Source organism: Lichenostomus cassidix, chromosome 15 (assembly GCF_008360975.1).
Source record: "Lichenostomus cassidix isolate B80296 chromosome 15, HeHo_3.0, whole genome shotgun sequence".
Lineage (NCBI taxonomy): Eukaryota > Metazoa > Chordata > Aves > Passeriformes > Meliphagidae > Lichenostomus > Lichenostomus cassidix.
The window spans coordinates 690385-710227 of NC_139496.1; the positions used below are offsets into that span (position 1 = coordinate 690385).

At 45.1% G+C, this 19843-nt stretch overlaps 1 protein-coding gene across 2 annotated transcripts in view; it reads left to right on the forward strand.

Moving 5' to 3' along the window:
- Window positions 1-3475: 3475 nt before the first annotated feature.
- Window positions 3476-19843, forward strand: part of TMEM132D (transmembrane protein 132D) — a 190925-nt gene continuing 174557 nt past the window's right edge. For both annotated transcript variants that reach the window (XM_085075363.1, XM_085075365.1), the window contains exon 1: window positions 3476-4328. In XM_085075363.1, the coding sequence (XP_084931489.1) occupies window positions 4250-4328 (79 nt within the window). In that variant the 5' untranslated portion in view covers window positions 3476-4249. The remainder of the gene's footprint in view (window positions 4329-19843) is intronic.

The following is a 19843-nucleotide window of genomic DNA, read 5'->3' on the forward strand; positions in this document are numbered from 1 at the left end:
TCTGCCTGGTGTCACTTGGCACCTATTGGCACTTTTGGCCCTGTTCATTTTCTCACCATATAGAAATATTTCTCCTTATAGTGATTTTTCCCTGAGGTGCACAAGTATTGGTTTGTTTATTTATTGAGCTTTGATCTGAGCTGGCCTCTGGATCCTGTGTGATTTGGTCCTTATAAATCATTGCACTTTCTTGTACAAGGTACAGCAACTTGCAGCCAAAGCAGCTTTTAAAATCCTACAGTCGGGTGAAGCAGGTTAATATATTAGTTCATTAATTCCAATAGAAAAAGCTCCCTTAGATACACCTTTGCCCATTAGAGTGCTGCTGGTTTGGCTGATAAGAGCTGAGCTGTGCTGTGATAAGGTCCTTTGTCATTTTTAGAACTCGTTTGGAACTGAGATATTTCTGAGTTTTCACTGGAAACAAGTAAAGGAGAGTGAAAACTCTGACTGACATCATCTGCTGTCAGCTGCTGCGATCTGACAGCAAGGCAGCAACATCAAGTGGTGCTGCAGGAATTCTCTTCCCCACTGAGGTCAGTGTTTGGTCATCGAGGAGTGAGACACTCGAGGGGTTTGCCATGGACAGCAGAAATACAGGCTGGCAAACTGACCTTGGGTTCAGCCTGGGCAGGAGTTTTCACTGAGTCTGCTTTTCTCATAAAACAAAAGATTTATAAGGAAATGAAGTGATTTCATTTTTTATTTTCCTATGTGGTTTGAGTGAGCAGATGAGATATAGTTCTAAACAAATTAACAAAGATTTAATGCTTCATGCTACTGTCACCGAAACAAAAATCTAAATGCTGATTAATATCAAAAAAGCATGAGATACAGACATGAAAAAGAAACTGCAGCGAGTGACTCACTTTGCTCTTTGTGGCATCTCCATGATGCTGTGATTGTGATTTTCAGATTTCTGTGGGAGCATCACAAAGAGATTCAGCTGTGAGTGTGACACAGCTGGCCAAGGAGTAGGTGACACATGGATCCAGAGAAGTCCCTTCCCCAAAAACTCTGCATTGCACAAACACAGAGAACAGACCACACAGAGGTGAGATGGAGAAACGAGAGAGAAAAACATGAAAACCTAATGGAACAACTTAGGCTGTTCACTCTAAAAGGCACAAACCACCTGCTGCCTCACCACTGCGAAATGTTTGGAAGGCAACACATGAAATTGTATAAAATTGCTGGGAGGTCAAGCTGATCATGCTGATGCCTTTTCATCTTCGGAATCTCTGACTCTAATTGCTCTTCTCTGAACGTTGTGAGTTACAAACCCAGATAATCCATTGCAGTGTCCTCTCTGCAATCCCGAGCAAAGGAGAAAAAAAAATAGGAGTAAAAATCTGTCTCTGTAAAAATCAATGGCAAGGCATGCATTGACTCCAGCAGCACCAGAATTTTTCCCTCAGAGTTTAATGGAAAGTGAAAAATATTTTTTGGAGGAAAATGTGTAACTGCTTAGGTTAAAAGACTCAATAACATGCCCAGCTCTTCCAGCTCTGTGGGCACTGAGAGACAATTGCTAACTGCAGCTGGCTTTTGGGATGAACTGCTTGCTTACAGATCACGAGGTGTATTCTATATTTCTGTCTTTTTATCTGTATCTATAGATTTATTTATTTTTATATATATCTGACTGTGGAATATTGGGCAGAGGAACATGTTTGTGTCCCTGGCTCCAGTCTGCTCCTTGTCTGCAGTTCTTTGCCATGTCAGTGGGGCTGCTGGCAAAGAGGGAACATTACTGCTTAAAAAACCCAACCTCAAAAAACAATGGGAATTGATGAAGGGATCAGAACAATTAGCAATGTCAATGCCACCAGTGAATGACACCCATCAGTTGATGTACCAATGGCAGATGAACCCAGCAGGCTGAGGGTGAGCTGGATCTTTCCATCACCTCTTTGCATGAGGATTAATCAGTTTTCTACCTTCACCATCAGGCTGTCAGGATTCAGGTCTCTCCACTCTCCCTCGTGTTTTCCTAACACCAGCTCTTCCTTCACAATCACTTGTGTTAATTACTGAGAAATGATGAGGCATACTTGCCAAAACAACATATTGCTAATGAAACAGGAAGATGTTTTCTCACTGCTGAGTTGTATGAATTGCTGTGATTTTCCATGAGCACAGGAAAGGTTTTCATCCCAAAAGCGTTGGCCAGAACAGAGTTTGCACAGCTGATGTGTTGTCACCTGCACTGGTGGGCAGAAACTGGAGCTGGGACACCACTCTGCACTGGGAAATGGGACAAGTTCAACCTTCAGCTGCTGCTGCAGTGCAATGCCCACCAAAGGAACAGGGAGATGGTTTCTGGGCAGGGCACATGCAAGAAATGAGTGCACTTGATCATCTCTGAAGGGACTGAAGACAACAGTTTATTCAAAAGTCAGTTGGCTTTGATAGAGACTCGAGATCCAAACCTGCTTTGGGGGATAACAGGATAGTGGAAGATGAGAAGGAGGATGTTGAAAAAATATTAAGTGTCTATTACTATCTACTAGAAGTAAAAGATCTGCAGAGTGCTCTGGAGAGGAAGGGTATTGATGCATAAAATTTAATAATTAGTTAGTGACCTTTCAGAACTACTTTAAAAACATTAAGGAACAAGTAATAGCTTAGATTAACTTTTTTTCTCTCACAAGACCAAATTAAAAGATTAATCTGTTCAGTGAGTAGCAGCATCCTAGATAAAGGATCCTAGGTTCCATAGTTTCCATATTTGTGCTGAAAAACAAAACAAAGGCTTCTAAGTCTATTGTTTCAACTATGTTGCAAATATGAAAAGAAGGACAAGAACCTAATTTTGCGAACATAATATGACTCGAGATCCAGCCCTGTGCTACTGCCCTGTGCACAATGTCACTGCTCTGTGTCCTGTGCCCTGTGCTCTGTGCTCTGTGTCCTGTGCCACTGCCCTGTGCCCTGTGCCACTGCCCTGTGCCACTGCCCTGTGCCACTGCCCTGTGCCCTGTGCCCTGTGCCCTGTGCCACTGCCCTGTGCCACTGCCCTGTGCCCTGTGCCCTGTGCCCTGTGCCACTGCCCTGTGCCCTGTGCCACTGCCCTGTGCCCTGCGCTGCCCGCCGACGATGAGCAGGGCTCCAGCTCCTGAGACCGGCGGCGCTGCCACCTCCCACCGCGCCCGGGGGAGAGGACAGGGGCTGGCAGAGGGGCTGGCAGAGGGGCTGGCAGAGGGGCTGGCAGAGGGGCGGGCAGAGGGGCAGAAGGGCACAGGGCTGGCAGAAGGGCTGGGCAGGGGGCTGGCAGGGGCTGGCAGAAGGGCCGGCCAAGCCCCGCTCCGCACATCCCGCTCCGCCCCGCTCCGCGGCGCGCTGCCCGGGGATTGGGGCTGCCGTTCCGCCGGGCCGAGGCGGGGCTGCCCGGGGATTGGGGCTGCCGTTCCGCCGGGCCGAGGCGGGGCTTGGCCAGCCGCTTATTTATTTATTTGTTTGCCGCGCCGTTCGCTGGTTCCGCGGCGGTCGCGGCCGGAGCGCAGCGCAGGATGTGGCGGGGCCGGAGCGGGCGGACGGGCCGCGGCCCCGACCCCGATCCCGACCCCAAACCCACCCCGCAGGCCACCCCGCAGCCCGTGCCGGGCTCAGGCCGCGCCGTGCCCGCGGGAGATGCGCTCCGGCCGCCAGCGCTGGCCCCGGCAGCCCTGCGCGCCCCGCCGGCCAGCTGCGCGCTGTGAGCTCTGCTCCGACACTCACACCAGCCCAGCGGGAAATTAGGAACTTAAACAAAAAAAAGAATAAAAGAGCGCGCAACACCAACCCCAGCCCGTCTGGATGATCTCAGGGCTGAGCAGCATCACCTAAAGGGAAACTTTGGTGCGGCCGGGGAGCCAGGCGCTGCTGGCCGGGATGCGGGCGCTGGCTGGCTGAAGCGCATCCCGAACCCCGCGGCTCGGCCAGCATCCTCGGCCGGCCCTGCCGGGGCTACCGGCGCTCGGGGCTGCTCGCCCGCTCTGCCAGCTGGAGCTCCGCACCGACGTTTGAACCAGAACTGATTTTTTTTTGCTATTTATTGAGGGGTTTTCTTTCACAGCATCATCTGTTTTGAAGAAAGGAGGGAGGAAGGGAGGGTTACAGCGAAAGAAGTGAGTCTTCTCTCCGAAGGAAATGCTTTTTGCGCTTTCCAGATGACCTTTTCTGAAAATGTAGCCTCTCCAGTCGACCGATTTCTGTTTTGACTACAAAGTGTGTGGAACGGAGCCCTAAGTGCTCCACAAAGCCGAGGATGTGTGCTTCTGGGATTAGCAGTATGGGGCATCTGTTGTCGCCTCTCCTCCTGAGCCTGGCAGCAGTTTTTTCCAAAGGTAAGTCTCAATATTTCTGTGTGTTTCGCTGTGCCTTGTTTGTTATTTTGCTCAGGCAGCCTTTGTCCCTCTCTCTGCAATGCCTGGCTGTTGATAGCCACAATTCAAGCCTGAAAGACTCGGGGGAGTCAAGTGCTAGCCAGAAACACAGAGATGTGATGGGAAATGCTGAGTGGAAGGATCTTGTCTCGGTCGACTACGACAGACAGTCTGCCCGTTTCCTGAGGCATTTGTCACCTCCTTGTACTCCTGAGCAGGTCGAGCTGCTGCTGCCGAGCTCAGCTGGTGGCTCAGCTCTGGATGACGAAGGGTTTGTGATGTGGAAATGTGGAAATGTGAAATCCCCAGAGGTCCAAGCTGTTGGAGTTTCCTGCCCCACCGTTGTGTTCCGTGTAACTTTGCCAGTTAAAAACCCTGTCTCAGGCTGATTGGCAGTGTTTTAGTGGAGCAGAGAACTTGCTGAAACCTTTAAAGCTTCGCTGAGCTCCTGCAGCAGGTGCTGAGCAGAGGGAATGTCCCGATGGCATCGCTTCAGCCAGCTCGGCGATTGCTGCTTGCAGCCCTGGAGCTTGTTTACAGTGGGATCAGAAAACACACAGAGCACACAGCTCTGTGAGCACTTAAAGCTCCTCTGAACTCCAGAGTTTGCATCGATGGCCTCGGCCAAGAGGTGAATGCGTTTTTGCAGGACTTCATTTAGATGATGCTGAGCGTTCCTGTGAAATATGAATTAGGAGAGATATACATTGCTGCTGAGCAGAGAGTGTGCATCAGCAGTTCTATTTTGGCAGGAAAACAAAGTTCTCACGTGGTTGAGTCTTCAGAGGGGAATAAGAGCATATGCATGAAATCTGTGATTTTGCAAACATACTGATCAAGAGTCCTGCTTATAAATATCCTTATTAAAAAAGGGTATTCGTTATTCTTAACACCCTTTTACATTTCCAGAGATCAGCACTTTTTTCTGGAGTTATTTTTACTAATTAGTTCATATCCAGAAATGAACTTACTGACAGAAGGGAAAATACAAGCTATATATTCCTGTGGTGGTTCCCTGGATCAAATTCACTTCTGCTCCTTTTTTTCCTTAGAACAGGTAAAGAAAGAAAGGAACAAAACTAGAAGTCTTCTCAAATGCTCCCTAAACGCAGTGCCTGCATAAGTCCTGCTCTGAAGCTGCAATTGGAATTGCATTAGCAGCAGGGATTAGCAGTCAGAGGCTTTTCAAGAGATTGCTTCATTCACATTGCACACCAGTGGCTTGTGATTGCCCAGCTAGTTGTAAATGATGTATTTTATTGTAAGCAGTAGCATCAGTACTTTGGCTCGGCTGACAGTGCAGGAGGAGTGTTAACCTCTTCATTCCCTGGCTTTCTGGTGTGTTTTAGTTTGCTGCCTTGACTCTGCATTAACACAGTGCTGGGCTGAGAGTGCAGCTCACTCCAGGACTGGGGTGCAAGTTGTATTTCAGTTTTACAGAATACAGCGTTCCTTTTATTGCCAACTCAGCAGTTAGAGCATTCATATGTGACTTAATTCTGAAATGTTACTTACATCTCTTTTGAAAGATGGGTTAGGAAAAAGTGCTTCACCAAAGGGTTGCCAGGCAGTGGCACAGCTGCCCAGGGAGTGGTGAAATCCCCATTCCTGGAGGGATTTCAGGGACCTGGGGCCATGGCCAGTGGTGAACATGGCACTGCTGGGTTAGCACTGGGACTCAGTGACCTCAGACTGAAGAATTCTGTGATTCCATGAATCCAGAGCCACGAGATCCCACCAGGGTCACTGCTATGAGCTGGGCTGTTGATTTTGCACTTCAGCTAGCCAAGCCTCTGCTGCTGTGTGGTTGCTGGGACTCTGCAGTTCAGTGATACAGACATCTAGCTTTCATGCAATTTATTTTTGTTTTTTTGGTAACAGACTCCATCTGCACTGCTATGCCTTAGGACACTCTGCAAAGACCAGAGTGTTCCAGAGATCCACAGTGTAAACTTGGCAGTGTGCAAGGCTGATTCCCACCCCCTGACACAATAAGATGAACAGACAAAATAGGATCAGGCATGATTACTACTGCAGGGCATGTTTCTTTGATGCTCTTCTGTTGCTAATAGGAAAACTCTCATTTATGATATGATGACAAAGTTTTCCTAAGGAGACACAAAAGCTTTTAGCATGCAGCAGCAATCAGCTGTCTGTTGGGTATAGAGCTGCTGCTGATTGCTCAGAACCATGGCAACACACCTTTTACTGCAGATTCCAAATCTTTCAGGTAATACTGATGAAGACTTGAGAATACTATTGTGATTTTGCTTTGCTTTTATCTTGTAAAACGCAGAGCTCCAGCCTGAGAAATGAGATGTTGTTTGTACTAATGAGCTAAAGTTCCTCCCAGGACAGCTTGTCAGTGATGATATAATCCATCACTGGATTGTATCTATATATCTAGATATGGATTTTATCTATATATCTATATCTCTATATCTCTATTATATATATACACTGTCAGTGCAGTGATATCTGTGTGTGAGGGCAGAGGTGATAAGGCTTTTTAGTTCTGGAATACTTGGATTTCACAGCTTTTTATTTCAGCAGAGTTTTCTTGAGTCACTCCTAAGAGGCCAATGCTCTCCCTCAGTCAGTTCAGCGTTTTGCTGTTTGTGATCAAAGGTGAAAAGAAGTTCTTGGGAAATCTTCAGTTTGAAAATAACCAAGTCCAGCTGATGTTAATGAAAACAGACTGAACACAACAGGCTCAATAATGTGGATGTTCTGTTGCCTTGTTTAAATGGAAAGTCATTAGCTCCACTGGAGTAGAATAAAACCTTCAATACTTTATTTGAGCTCCAGGTTCCGTGCTTGGTTTAAGTCTAGAAGGAAAACAGCATCTCCTGTAAGATGCTAAACAATTTGAGATGTCTATTGTGAGAGTAAAGACTGAGGAGCTTTTTTCATTATGATTGCCATCAGATAAAATCAGATTTCATTGATTTCAAATTCCAAGTTTAAGCTGACAGTGAAAAAACAAGTGAATATTTTAGTGACTTTTCCTGTTTGTGTTCTGCTGAGCATTTTGTGTTCTTCCCTGTCTTCCTGAGCAGAAAATTTCCTGCAGGTTGCTCTCTAATGACATCTCAGGCCATCGAGCTGCTGGTTTGATTTTCTTTTTCTCTCAGTTTTGTTCAGATGGAGGCTTGGCAAGCAGCTGAGGCAGGATTTCCTTGTGTCCCCCCGGGGTGTTCCCAGAGCTAGAGATGTGCAGAACACACGTGCAGTGATGCAAATCTGCTCCCAGCACAGGGAGTGTGGGGAAACAAACATCCCAAACCCCAAATGTCTCGTTTGGGTTACATTACAGGAGAGGAAGATTTGGGTATTTGGCTTGAAACTGCCCCTGCTTCTGTTTCCTTTGGAATTATTCATGCTGTAGTGTTCTTTGAACACTCTGGATTTCCATTGGCTCTTCCACTGGAGCTGTTTGTGTCTCATTATGGACAAGCTGTATCTTTGCCTTTTCTGTGCAATTGTGCTGGAATCAGAATGTGTCATTTTGTCCACATTGCTCTTCACTTAGGATTTTAGTGTATTATATCTTTGTGAGTTAGGAAAAGAAGTAATTTGTGGATTTGCTGGCATGTGGGGATAGTGGTGTGCAAAGAGTCTCTCAGCTGAGCTTTTGGGGTGTTTCCCAGCTGCCAGAAGGCTGTGGGCCATTCCCAAAATCTTGATGTGCAGGTTTTTACTGACATTGAAATGGACTGAGAACCATGGAGAATGAAAAGCTGAGGAGAGCAACAATCTGTGTTTCAGCACTGTTTCCTTTGGAGTTCATTCCTGCAGAACAGTGGCAATGGGATATTGCCATATTAGCAATGGGATATAATTCTGTATTTGGGATTCAAATCAAAGATGATTTCATTTGATTTAAGAGGTTTATTCTTTCCCCCCTCCTTCTTGGTGGTGCTAGTCAGGAGTTCAGGGTTGAACTGACAGATTTGGTGATGGTGAGGGACACATCCTTTGTCTCCAAGTGACACTGCTGCTGTCACTATTGGGCAGCTCCTCACAGCTGTTGCTCCAGCTGTGCAGTTGGTATGTATGGCAAATGTGCTTCTTGCTGCTCCACATGAGCAGAAAGTACACTTGTGCTCAGCAGGAGCCTTTCCTACATGCAAAACCCAAAAAGTTTTCTATAAAACTCCCCAAATAAATGAATTCTTTCTAGATTAAGGCTCAAGCCGTTCCCCTAAAACCAAAGTTTTTCTGCTTTGTCCCAGCTGCATTGAACTTACAGTTGTTTCAGACATTATACAATGGAAGGGGAACACAAATTCTGCTTTTTTGCTCTTGCTGTGTTTCTTGCCACAGTGTACTTGTGGGAAATGCCCCATTCTGACTCCTCTTCTTTCAGTAAAAATAATACATTCAGACTAAACAAAAAATTCTGCAGCTAGACCCATGTTTTATTTTTTCAGCTGCAATACTGGCTTAATATGATTTGCTTTCTAATATTTCCCTGTAATGTTCTCTTTTTTTTTTTTTACTTCTGTCTCTTCTTTTATTAGTTCCTTAGGACTGGCAGGCTCTGTGACACCAACCAATGTTCCAGATATTAATAAAAGCAGCTTTATTCAATGAAGATCAGTTTTATTTAATAAAAGAGAGAATCAAAAGATAATCTGATTTTTTTTTCCTGCTGCATTCACATTAAGTCAGCCTCCTGAGGTGGCTGTGGATGCCAAGTCTGGTGGCAGTCCTGAGTCCTGGGATACATAAACATGACTGCAGACAGATTGATTGCAGGGAAGCTGGAGAGGCAGCTGAGATTCATCCCAAGTTTGGTTTATAAAGTGTTCCATTCAATGACTTGATCCGCAGCAGACTCGGTGATATTGCCTGCTGCATTATTAACAGCAGCTCCAAATGAAGTGGGTTTTAAGTAGTTCCCAGACATGTGGATAACACTAATTACCCTGAGCAGCTCTAAAGCATATTTGAGGATGTGAGGCTCCTTCCCCCGGGGGTGAAATGTGGGCACATTTAGCTGTACAGGGAGTGTTTGCTTCTTCATGTGCCTCATTTCTCTGTGATTGAACACTAATTGAACACTAATTCCAGTGTCAGGCGTTGGTCTGCTGGCCCTGCAGAGCCAAGGACTGAAACTCTTCCTCTCCCCAAGCACAGCCTGGGTGGGATCCAAGCAAACTCCCATTTTCAGCTTCAGAAGTGTGACTGAAACTCGACCCAGAGGTTGGTGTGACTGCAGCTCTGTGCTGGGAGGAGTTTATCCATCTATGATCCCTGGAGGGTGTGCTCAAAGCCCATCAGCCAGCAGAGGGGATTTCACTGCCTTTTGGAGGCTCCAATTCAGAGCAGACAGAGTTTTCTGGAGTGGTGTTTTCCAGCCTGTGAGCCTCACACCATGGTGATTCACAGACCATCTGAGCAGTGTTGTGAAACCAGTGCCAGAAACCTTCTGCTGCAAGCTAGGAAAAACCCAGGGGAGGAAATAGCAGCACAAGGCTGCTTTCAGAGAGCATCCCAGTTTGTGTTTGCTTGTAAACAAAGAGCTTTGTGACAGCCCCAAAGCAGGACACTGTGTGAGATGCTCTGGATGTCTTTCAAAGGCCTCGATGGCTCTTTTCCTCCCCAGGGCTGAGAGAAACCACTGTGGTGAGACTAACTGCAGTCATTGAGGTGCTGCTGGAGCTGCTGGGTGCTGCTGGGTGCTTCAGCACCCTCAGGCACTGCTGCTCAGAGATTCTGGTCCCTGCAGCAGGGTTTGGGTTCAGCCAGCCCTGAGCAGGGCTTGGGGAGTGCAGAGGGAGTTAGCCAGCCTCTCATGGCATCTGCACTGCATCAGTTCTGCTCCTCCAAGGCTCTCTGTGCACACAGGAGGTCTGTTTGCTCTTTGGGGTTTTTAATCAAGGTTTCCAGAGAGGTTTCTGGAGGGAGTTTTCTGTGTTGCACACAGTTGTCTCCCTGGAAATGGCTCAGCGAAATGCATTTTTGTTTCTTGCACAAACTGTGTCTGAAAGTGGATTCATCAATGTTGCCACATTTCCCCAGAATTACAAAATAGAAATCTTCTATCCTCATCCTACACTCACTTCACCTTCTCACAGGCCCATCTGGCTCTGGTTTTAAAGCTACTTTGAATTGGTTTGGTTTGGTTAGTTATTTGGGATTTTATTTGCAAATGAAGCCTTTTTTCCACAGTGCTGGTAAGATATTTTGGATAAGATGTTTAAAAATTTGCTGTGGTAATCATTAATAAGCAAAACAGACCTGCAACTAAAAAATGACCATGTAGATTCCATGTGAGGAGGGGGAAGAGTATTGAGTAATGCAGCTCCTGGAAAAAGAGCAAAAGAAATGAGTTAGGTAGTGATGTATAAAACCCAGCAGGGGTGATGATAACCAGAGCCACAAGCAGAGGTGTGGAAAGATGTCAACTCACTCCATCCTCAGAGGATACACCTCTGAGGTGCACTGAGGAGCAGCACAAGTGTCTCTCAGCTGAACCAGGCTGCTCTACATCTCCTTCCTGATCTCTTTGCTTCCAGGGCAGGCAGAGTGTGGAGCAGACAGTCTGCAGAGTCTTGCTGAGGAGCAAGGCAGATGTCCAGATAATCACACAGCAGTCTGCATGTCCTGCATGCTAAAAAAATCCTCCAAATCAGAGTTTAGTCTCATCTAATGCTGAGAACCTTGAATTTCGTGGGCCCTCAGCATCACTTGCTTTTTATTTATTTATTTTTAAAGTGTAGATTTGTGACTTTGGTATACCTTATATAAATTCACTGTGCAAGAGGAGGAACCTAAACTTGGCAGAGATAACTAGTGAGTAGTGTCTCTGAATATTGATCCAATCCATGGTCCAGGAAAGGAAACAATCCCACTTAGTCTCCAATCCACTCACTTCTCAAAGATTCTGGATTAGCACATAATTATATCCTCCATTTTCTGCTGAGCCATGGTGACTCACTCTACTTGTCTTCAAGGAGAGAAAATAATGGTGATTTGCATTTGCTTATATTTGAAATAGCTGTGTTTATCCTTTAGTATTTATCCTTTAGTATTTATCCTTTAGTGTTGCATCTCTGTGTTCATGTAATCAGCCTTGCTTGGTTAACTTCAATTTGGTTGTACACATGGGGTATTTGGTTTTCTTGTCTGTTTGTGTCAAATTCCTGTATTTAACTTTGCTGCTGGCAGTGGGGTGTGCTGTCAGGTGTTCCTGCTGGGAAAGAGGTCTTGCTGTTGTTCTGCAGGTTGTGTTTTGAGCTGCTGCTGCCAGAACTGCTCAGCTCTGCAGAACTCCACCGAGATCAGTCTGTAAATACTCCATGGAGCTGCAGTCCCACTCTGCCATCCTCTCCCTGCTCTCACAAACACAAACAGGATCTCCCTGGCTCAGGCTCAGTGTGGAGCTCTAGGGATGGAGGATATCTCAGTGTGGTCAGCAATGAAAGTGCTCTGCTTGGGGCAGAATTGAGCAGCTGGTGGTGCCAGCCAGGGAAAGAGGTGAATAATCCTCACTGACATTCATCACCACAGTGGTGCAGAGTGCAGGGAATACTTTTACACTCATTTTCCCTGTGTTTGTTCTGTTCAGGGTGTGTTTAACCCAGAGTTAGGTGCTTTGCTAGGTGCTGTGCTCCCTGCAGAATTAGAGAGCTGAAAACACTGAGAACACTTGCCCTGCCTGCTCTAGAAGAGAGTGGGAAAGGAACACAGACAGGAGGAGTCTGACAATGCACTGGTGGTTAGTTCATGTCTGATATTTAAATTTTGTCATCCCAGACTGCCATGGCAAGGCCACTTCCAGCTGTCTCTGATGAGTTTCTTTGCACCAACTCTTGAAAGTTCTACTGAAATGCCAACTGCTCAGCAGCCCTGCAAATCAGGATTTGCAAATTTGCAAATTTGCAAAACTTTGCAAATTTTCCTGTCCTGTGAAAGACAATGAAGTGGACACTTCTCAAATCTCATTAGAGTTTTTCTGAGTGGTGCTATCCCTGTTAATGACACAGAGCAGTTACACCTGAATCAAAGCAATGTGTCGTTTTTCAGAGCTCAGTCTGGTGCTCTGCACAGCTCTGCCCTGCTCCCCTGGGGTTCCTCCCTTCATGCTCTCCTGTTCCAATCCTTTCCATCATTCCTGAGTCTGTCCTGCCCTAGCTCTGCTCTGTCCCTGGCTGTCCCCTGCAGCAGTGGTGTGACAGAGCTGATTCCTTGCACGCTGAGCAGAGCACAGTGGGTTCTGTTCCATCCCTGGGACTCTCTGACACCATCTGCCCAGCAAAGTGCTGTTAATGGCTTTCCACTGAGCCAGGCTGTGCCTCAGCCCTGACAGCATGCTCTGCAGTCTGACACATAAACAAAACCTCTTCTCAAACTCTACCCACCAACATTGGCTTCTTCAGCAGAATTGAGGATTGCACACTGTTAGATATTTTCTGGAGGCAGAAATACCTCTGTTTGGTAGGAACATGACTGAGAGCTTGGAATGGTCCTATAATAGGGCTGGTTTATTTTTTTAAATGACCTTATAAAGCATTATTTTCCAAGCCAGGTATTATTATCCTTTCACAAAAATGCAGTCATTTTACCTCGTTAGAGTTCCCTTTATGACAGCAGGGGAATGCAGTGCTTCGTGGTGGTGATTTAGGAGAGAGGGTACCCATTGGCTTTCTGTAACCTTTGAAAAATCACTCCTGTCCCCTGCTTTCCCCTTTTTAATCTCCTGTCTGCTCAGAATGCAAGGTGCTCAGAGCAGGATCTGTTTTACTAGCTGTTTGCACAGCATCTGCCCCCCTGCTCAGATCAGAATGTGCATTTTACTGTGTGAAAATAATTAATTTCTAGCGTCTGTGGTAAAAATTGGAACGTTCCATTCTGATTGCTGGACAACATAAACTGCTCAGAGATCTGTAAGAACAGAAAAGAAGAGTAAGCTAAGGAAAAAGGGAATGATGTAATGAAAACATCTGTGTGATTAAAACATTGTAAGAGATTGAGGAGATGCCATCCCCTGATGTTACAATTAATAAGCTATCTAAGCCTTTTCAAACAGCAGCATGATAAAGGGAACATAAAAAAGCTTTTTATAGCAAGATGTTGTAAAGATGTTTTTGCACTGCTTTCTGTTGTAATCTGTGTTAATAAACTAGTAAAGAAAATATTTTCAATGTCTGTACTAACAGTGCAAGAAAGCACTTAGGAAAAAATAGAGTTTTTTGGCAGATGGTGCATATTTTAGAAATACTGCATTCCTTCTTTGCCCCTTCAAGTCTTTGGAGTTTATTTGAAGCTCCTTCCTTTTGCTGAGTTGTGAACACAGTGGGCAGTGGTGGTGATGAGATGGTGAAGGAAACTGTTGGCTTCTCCCTTGTGTCACTGATGGGACATGAACACTGAGAGTCAGAATAAATGGATCCTTCTGAGCTCCTGAGGTCACTTGCTGTGAACACAGAGAGAATCAAACACAATCCTGTTCGTTAGCCTTTAGCTTCTTTTATTCTAAATTACGTGGAGTGTGACCTGGAGCCAGTTTCTGGTTAGGAAATACAGAAAGCAAATATCACTGTGAATTCCCTGGACAGTCCAGGTGGCATTTCCCAAATTCTGCCCACCAGGCTGATACTCTGAGTGGTATCTCAGTGCTCCTTTGTTATCATTAATCACTAATTTGTGTAAAGTTAACTAAGGCAAATACTTAGATCTGTGATCTTACCCAGATGTTAGCTGCTGCTCTGACCTTTTCCCCCATTTGTCCTATCAGAACTTGGGATATTGCTGAAGATGTTTCCTGCTGCAGTTTACAATACATGAATCAGCATCAGCTGAGTCTTTTCCTGCCTGTTTTATTGAGCCTCTTTATCTGAGCAGCAGTAGATCAGAGCAGTGGTACAATAATCACTGTTGAAGCAGTATTTGTTTGTTTTTATTCTATTTCTATGCAGTCATATGCTCCTTTCATCTGTTCCTATCAGAATTAGGAGTTTGGTTTGGATCAGACCCTGAGAAAAGAGAAATGCTTGTGAGTGGAGAACACTATATATAGCAGAGCTTTGTTATTGTATTTATAGTCTTGGTGCTTAGAATGTCTGATGTGCATTAGAGGTTCTCATCAAATAACCAAACTGCATCAATAATAATAAAAGGATGGTTCATGATGAGCTTCTCTTCAGCTGTTCTCCTTTCAGCAGCTCAGGGAAGAAGGATGGGTTTGGCAGCAGATCTGCAGTGCTAACAGCTCTGCTCTGGCAGCTGGGTGAGGAGCAGGGAGTTCACACTGAGGGAGAGGGGATTGCACAGACTAGAGGATCTGAGCTGCTGCTCTAGGGCAGATGAGGATTTCTCACTAATTAACTCTCCCAACTCTTAGCTATCCATGGCTACAACTGCTCTGGAAAGCTGTTGGGAGACAGTGAAGATCAAGGGATGAAGAAGAATTCCCCCAAATGCTAAAGGAGTGTCTCAGGGTGTTGTTTGGTGTAGGAGGGAACTGAGACTTTCCTGGTGTCTCAGTTCATACTGGGAAGTGCTAAAAACCATCATTTTTTCATTAAAAATGCATTCTCATTTGTGTTTCCCACCTGAGAGGAGAGCCCTGCTTTGGCTTGGTGGTGTTTGCTGCCAGTCTGACCAGTTTGTCACAGAAACTCCACATTCTCCCACTTGTTTTATCTTCTCCTCACAAATCAAAGGCACTATCAAAACCTCACTGCAGCCTGTGGAATTGTGGCAATTCCAGTTATCTTTTGTGCTTCTCTGACATCTCTCTTGGGCAGAGCTGATCTATTGTGTTCCTTCAGGTCTAAACCTGGCTGCTCTTTAGCAAATGCTGCTGCCCAGCACCTTCATTTTCTTCTCCAATTGCTGAATAAATGTTCCTCTCAGACACTCAGCAAGTGAATTCCTCCATAATTCCTGCACTTTCTCTTGCCTCCTTATTTTGAGGTCAGTGCTGGTAGTTTTCCTTTCAGTTCCAAGTCTTGTTTTCAGCAATGGGATGAAGAGAAGGAATCATGCAGGAAAACAGACAATATATAATCTTAGATTTTGAGATGACATTGAACTTTAACACTGACCTATAGGAGTTATCAGAAAATAACTGAGCATCTGGGCTGGGAGCCCAGAAAATTAGGATTGAGGGCAAGCAAGAAGAAATTTATGGAAGTGGGAAGACAAGAAGAAGAAATAAAGATTGAACTCTGTATTCTGCAGAGTGAGAACTGATAGTGAAGAATGGGATTGTGAGAGTTGCATGATAAAGAAAATCAGAATATCTGTGCTCTGAGGGCTGTTTCAGATGTGCACAACTCCTCACCAGAGCAAGCCCAGCAGCTCTGATGTCTCCTAGAAAACTTGAGTTCTGCAGAGTTGCCCTGCCATTAATGAAAGCAATTGGAACTGAGGGCACAATCCCTTCTATACACTTCAGTTCCAGGTTAAAACAGATACTAAACTGCCATAAATTTTCATGGAATACATTAGTGAATCTTAATTTTGCTTATGCTGAACTCAAGTTACAGCAGCCAAGATAGAGATTTGCTTATTTTCTTAATAACCCCATGTGAAATGGTTGAAAGTTTATTTCACCCACCTGAAAGGAAAATATCAGAACAACTCATGTTCAGTTACTTCTTTGCATTCAGTGGTTGAAAACAAGTTGTTGGGTTTTTTTTTTTTGCAGTAAAATATTCTCATATTCATGCAACCTTCATAATCCTCACCTCTTTTTTCCAGCAGTAAAAAGTTTCCCTCTCATTCCCCCCTTTGCACAATGGAAGCTCTCAGACTCTCCAGATACTCTCACTGTCTTCCCTTGACCTGCTGGCAAAGGTGATGCTGGAAAGGTTTTTGTTTCCTTCTCAGCAGAAGCAGATTTCCCACCTCTCACAATAGAATTTGCCTTCTGCCCTGCACAAGCAGCCAGCAGAGACCAGAAAATGCTGCATTGTTTGCTCCTAGTGCTGCTATAGGGAAAAACATAATGAAATGACAAAGCATTGAAATGAAAACTGTGCTAAGTGCTGGGAAAACACAGCTAGGAACAAGAAGTCTTTAGGAGTCAAGGTCTAATTCACGGAACAATGTTCAGAGTTTCTTTGTTTTTGCTGTAGAAAATGGTTCTGACAGACTTTCCTGGAAATTAAAAACCTCACTTTACAGGGGTAGTGCAGCAGTTGAACAGGGGTGCCTCCCTGTGTTCTGTGGGTTGAATTTTGGTCACTTAAATCTGGACTGTAAGCTGTAAACAGAACAAAATTATCATTTACTGGGCTGAATCTGCTCTGCAGATGGGCAAGGATGGTGGAGCTGCTCAGTGGCAAAGTCAGCTCAGCTGGGCTGCTGCAGTGTCTCCTTCCTGTGTGACATTGGCAGTTCTGCACTGAGTAATGAGCCATGCAGAGACAGCTGAAAACCAACGTTTTCCCTCATTTCCAGAGGTTGGGGTTTCTCTTTGCAGCTCCAGTGATGCTGCAGCTGCCTGTTGGGGTGGCTGAGCTCCTTCATCTGGTGGAGAACTACCAGAGCAAAAAGCTTCCCAGCAGAGGTGGGGCTGGGATAATGTCACCCTGAGGCCACCAGAGCTGAGATGGAAAAGGGCTGAGTGCCTTCGTGGGCTGCAATTAATGCTTTCTTTTTGTGGCACCAAACTGTACATGCAGTAATGTTCCCAGGCACCTCATTCTCTTTGCATTGTAGAGAAAATAATGACTATAGAAAGCAGGTGTTGTTCAGCTGTTGTTCAAGCATAGAAACCAAGCAAAATGGAGAAAAGCTTGTCAGTGATCACTTGGTGTGTTTATAATTGCCATTTTTAGCTGATCAGCCTCACCAAACTAACATCCCATTCCAGCCACAAAACAGACTCACTTTTGAAAGAAGAGTATAGTTGTGATTTTAATGATGAACAGGGTAAAGCCATGAAAGTTAGACAATTTTATATAACAAATTCTATCAGTCCCATCTTCCCCAGTAATTCCTTTCCATGGTATAGTTGGAATTTTGGCAGGGGAGGGAAAGCCTCCCTGTGGTGTTGCTAATGTAGTGATCACAACACTGTATTTCTGGATGCAGCTACAACATTCCCACCCCCAGTGACACTTGTAAGCTTTTTCATGGGTGAGCTGAACGACTTTGGAAATGATCTTTATGTTCTCAGGCCAGCCAGAGGAGTTCTGAGGAGCAGAGGTGGCAGAGGCTGCAGGATGGAGATGGAGATGGAGATGATGGAGATGGGGATGGAGATGGAGATGGGGATGGAGATGGAGATGGAGATGGAGATGGAGAACTCAGGAGTCTCCTGCAGGTTTTGTGTCCTTGCCCAGTCACAGAGCTGCTGGGGCTAAACTGGTTCAGTCCTAATGGTTCATTTTACCCAGTTTGGGTTTCCTGCTTCTCCCCATCTCCTCTCCATCCTGATGCTGAAGGCATTCAGCGTTTAGGTCAAACTGTGAGTTCCCAGGAGTGTTTGATGCTGTTCCAGCGGAATGGTGAGAGCAGCATGAGGCTGTTTGAGTCATGGCCCAACTCCTAATTACACCTGGGTGCTTCCCAAATGGGATTCAGAGAAATGGTTCTGTTGTGGGAAAGCAGCGATATTGCATTTATTTCTAAATCCATTTGAGGATGTCAGCATGCAGCCCTGAGGATGTGAAAGAAAGGCAGAGCTTGTCAGCCTCCCTGGCTGCTCTGAATTACCCTGAACCTATTGGAAATGAAAGGTTCAGAGAGCACAGATGGAAGAGATTGAAGCTCTGAGAGAATTGAAAGGGCAAGTTTGCTGGCTAATCGTGCTCTCTGTGGAGAGGGGGAGAGCTTCTGATTGAAATTGTCAGGCAGGGTGAAGTCCTCCAAAGAACTGCTTCAGGCTTTTAGCTTTCCCGCTCTGCCTTGTGTGGCTGCCTTCTCTTTAATTAAAATTGCTGTTGTTTCCACATAATGGAAATAAAACATGGAAGGATGTAACACTGAGTGAATGTGGGATGCAGGAATGTTCTTAGCTTGGGTGATTATTTTCCTTCTTTGAAGATAACAAAACGGCATTAATCCATCTGTTTAGCAATTGCATTTCCTCACTCTGTAGAAGAAGAATACATTATTAGAAGCATCTGGTTTTAAATTTGAGAACCAAAATACTCCCAGCCCAGTGGATAGAATCTTGTCTGGAGTTCAAGGATGCTGCTGTGGTGTTAAGAATTATTACTATTACAGCAGAAATTGATGAAATTGATGGATTCAGAACTTCTGCTCCCCTGTATATATTCAGTTTCACTGTGATATCTTCTAATGGCAGAATTTATTTGTCTTGAAATTCAAAGTTACTTTCAGGTCAGTCATGAATATCATAAAGTCCACAATTCACTCCAAACTCATGTCCACAATACAGAAAAAACCTCAAAACCCCAAAAATTTCCCAGGAAATACGATGTCAGCCCTGCATGCAGCAGTTTGGTCTCAGAAGGCTGAGACTGGATTAGAGCATTGGGAATTTCAGGGGGTTGTGGAGCAGCAGCCAAAGCAGCCCATCCTTTTCCTGAGGCAAATGAACATCAGCATGTCCTGATGTCCTTTCCAAAGAGATCCACATCGATTGGGTTGTTCTTGAGACTCTCATTGATCCTGAGCTGAGCTGCATTCTCCCTTCCCAGCACTGCACACGGCTCTGCTATCCTGCACAACAGCCTTTTATCATTCCCAAAGAATGCTTTTCAGGCTTCCTGAATACACAGAACAATCCATATCTGCCTCCTGAAATTAAATTCCTGTTCCACTGTGTCAGAGCTGGGTAATATCCCACTATTCCCTCTCCACAGATGATGATGTGCAGGGGAATTCTGCTCAATCAGACATCTTCCCAGGCAGACCAGAATTCCATGTTTAGGAAACAATCCCTGTTCAAATATTAACAAGCTGACATGCAGCTGTTCCTTTCATGTGTTCTTACCAGGTTCAGGCAGGTCAGCTCATTCTGGGTGATTTCAGACCTTGGCTGCTGAGACATGACTTAAAACATGAGTAATTCAATATTTATTTCCCCTGTGACTTCCCTGGAATATCTGGTGGGCATCTTGTTCAGAGGCAGTTCTGCTTGGGAGATGCCAGTCTAGGTAGCTCCACAGTTGCCATGACAAAGACCTCTCTTTTATTTATTTACCTGGGAGGGGAAGCAGGAGCAGGGAAAAAAAGAGGGAGAAGAAAATAATCCTGAGAGAGACGAACTTAGCTGCTGCTTTTGGAATAGAACAGGAATCCTCCTGGCAGTGTGTGAATGTGAGTTCTCTGAATTCCTGCTTTATTTCCCTGCCCTGCACACCTCCAGGTAGGATATTGTTGTCCACACTGACCACATTTAGTGTTTTTATGGCTCAAAAGGCCCTCTAGTCTCTCCATTTATAATGTCAAACGTGCAGTCAGATTTTATTTTACCTTTGTAACAAGTCTAGTATTACACATTTTATAAAAGGAGCATTCTCCTTATTTTGACCACCTGGAAAAAG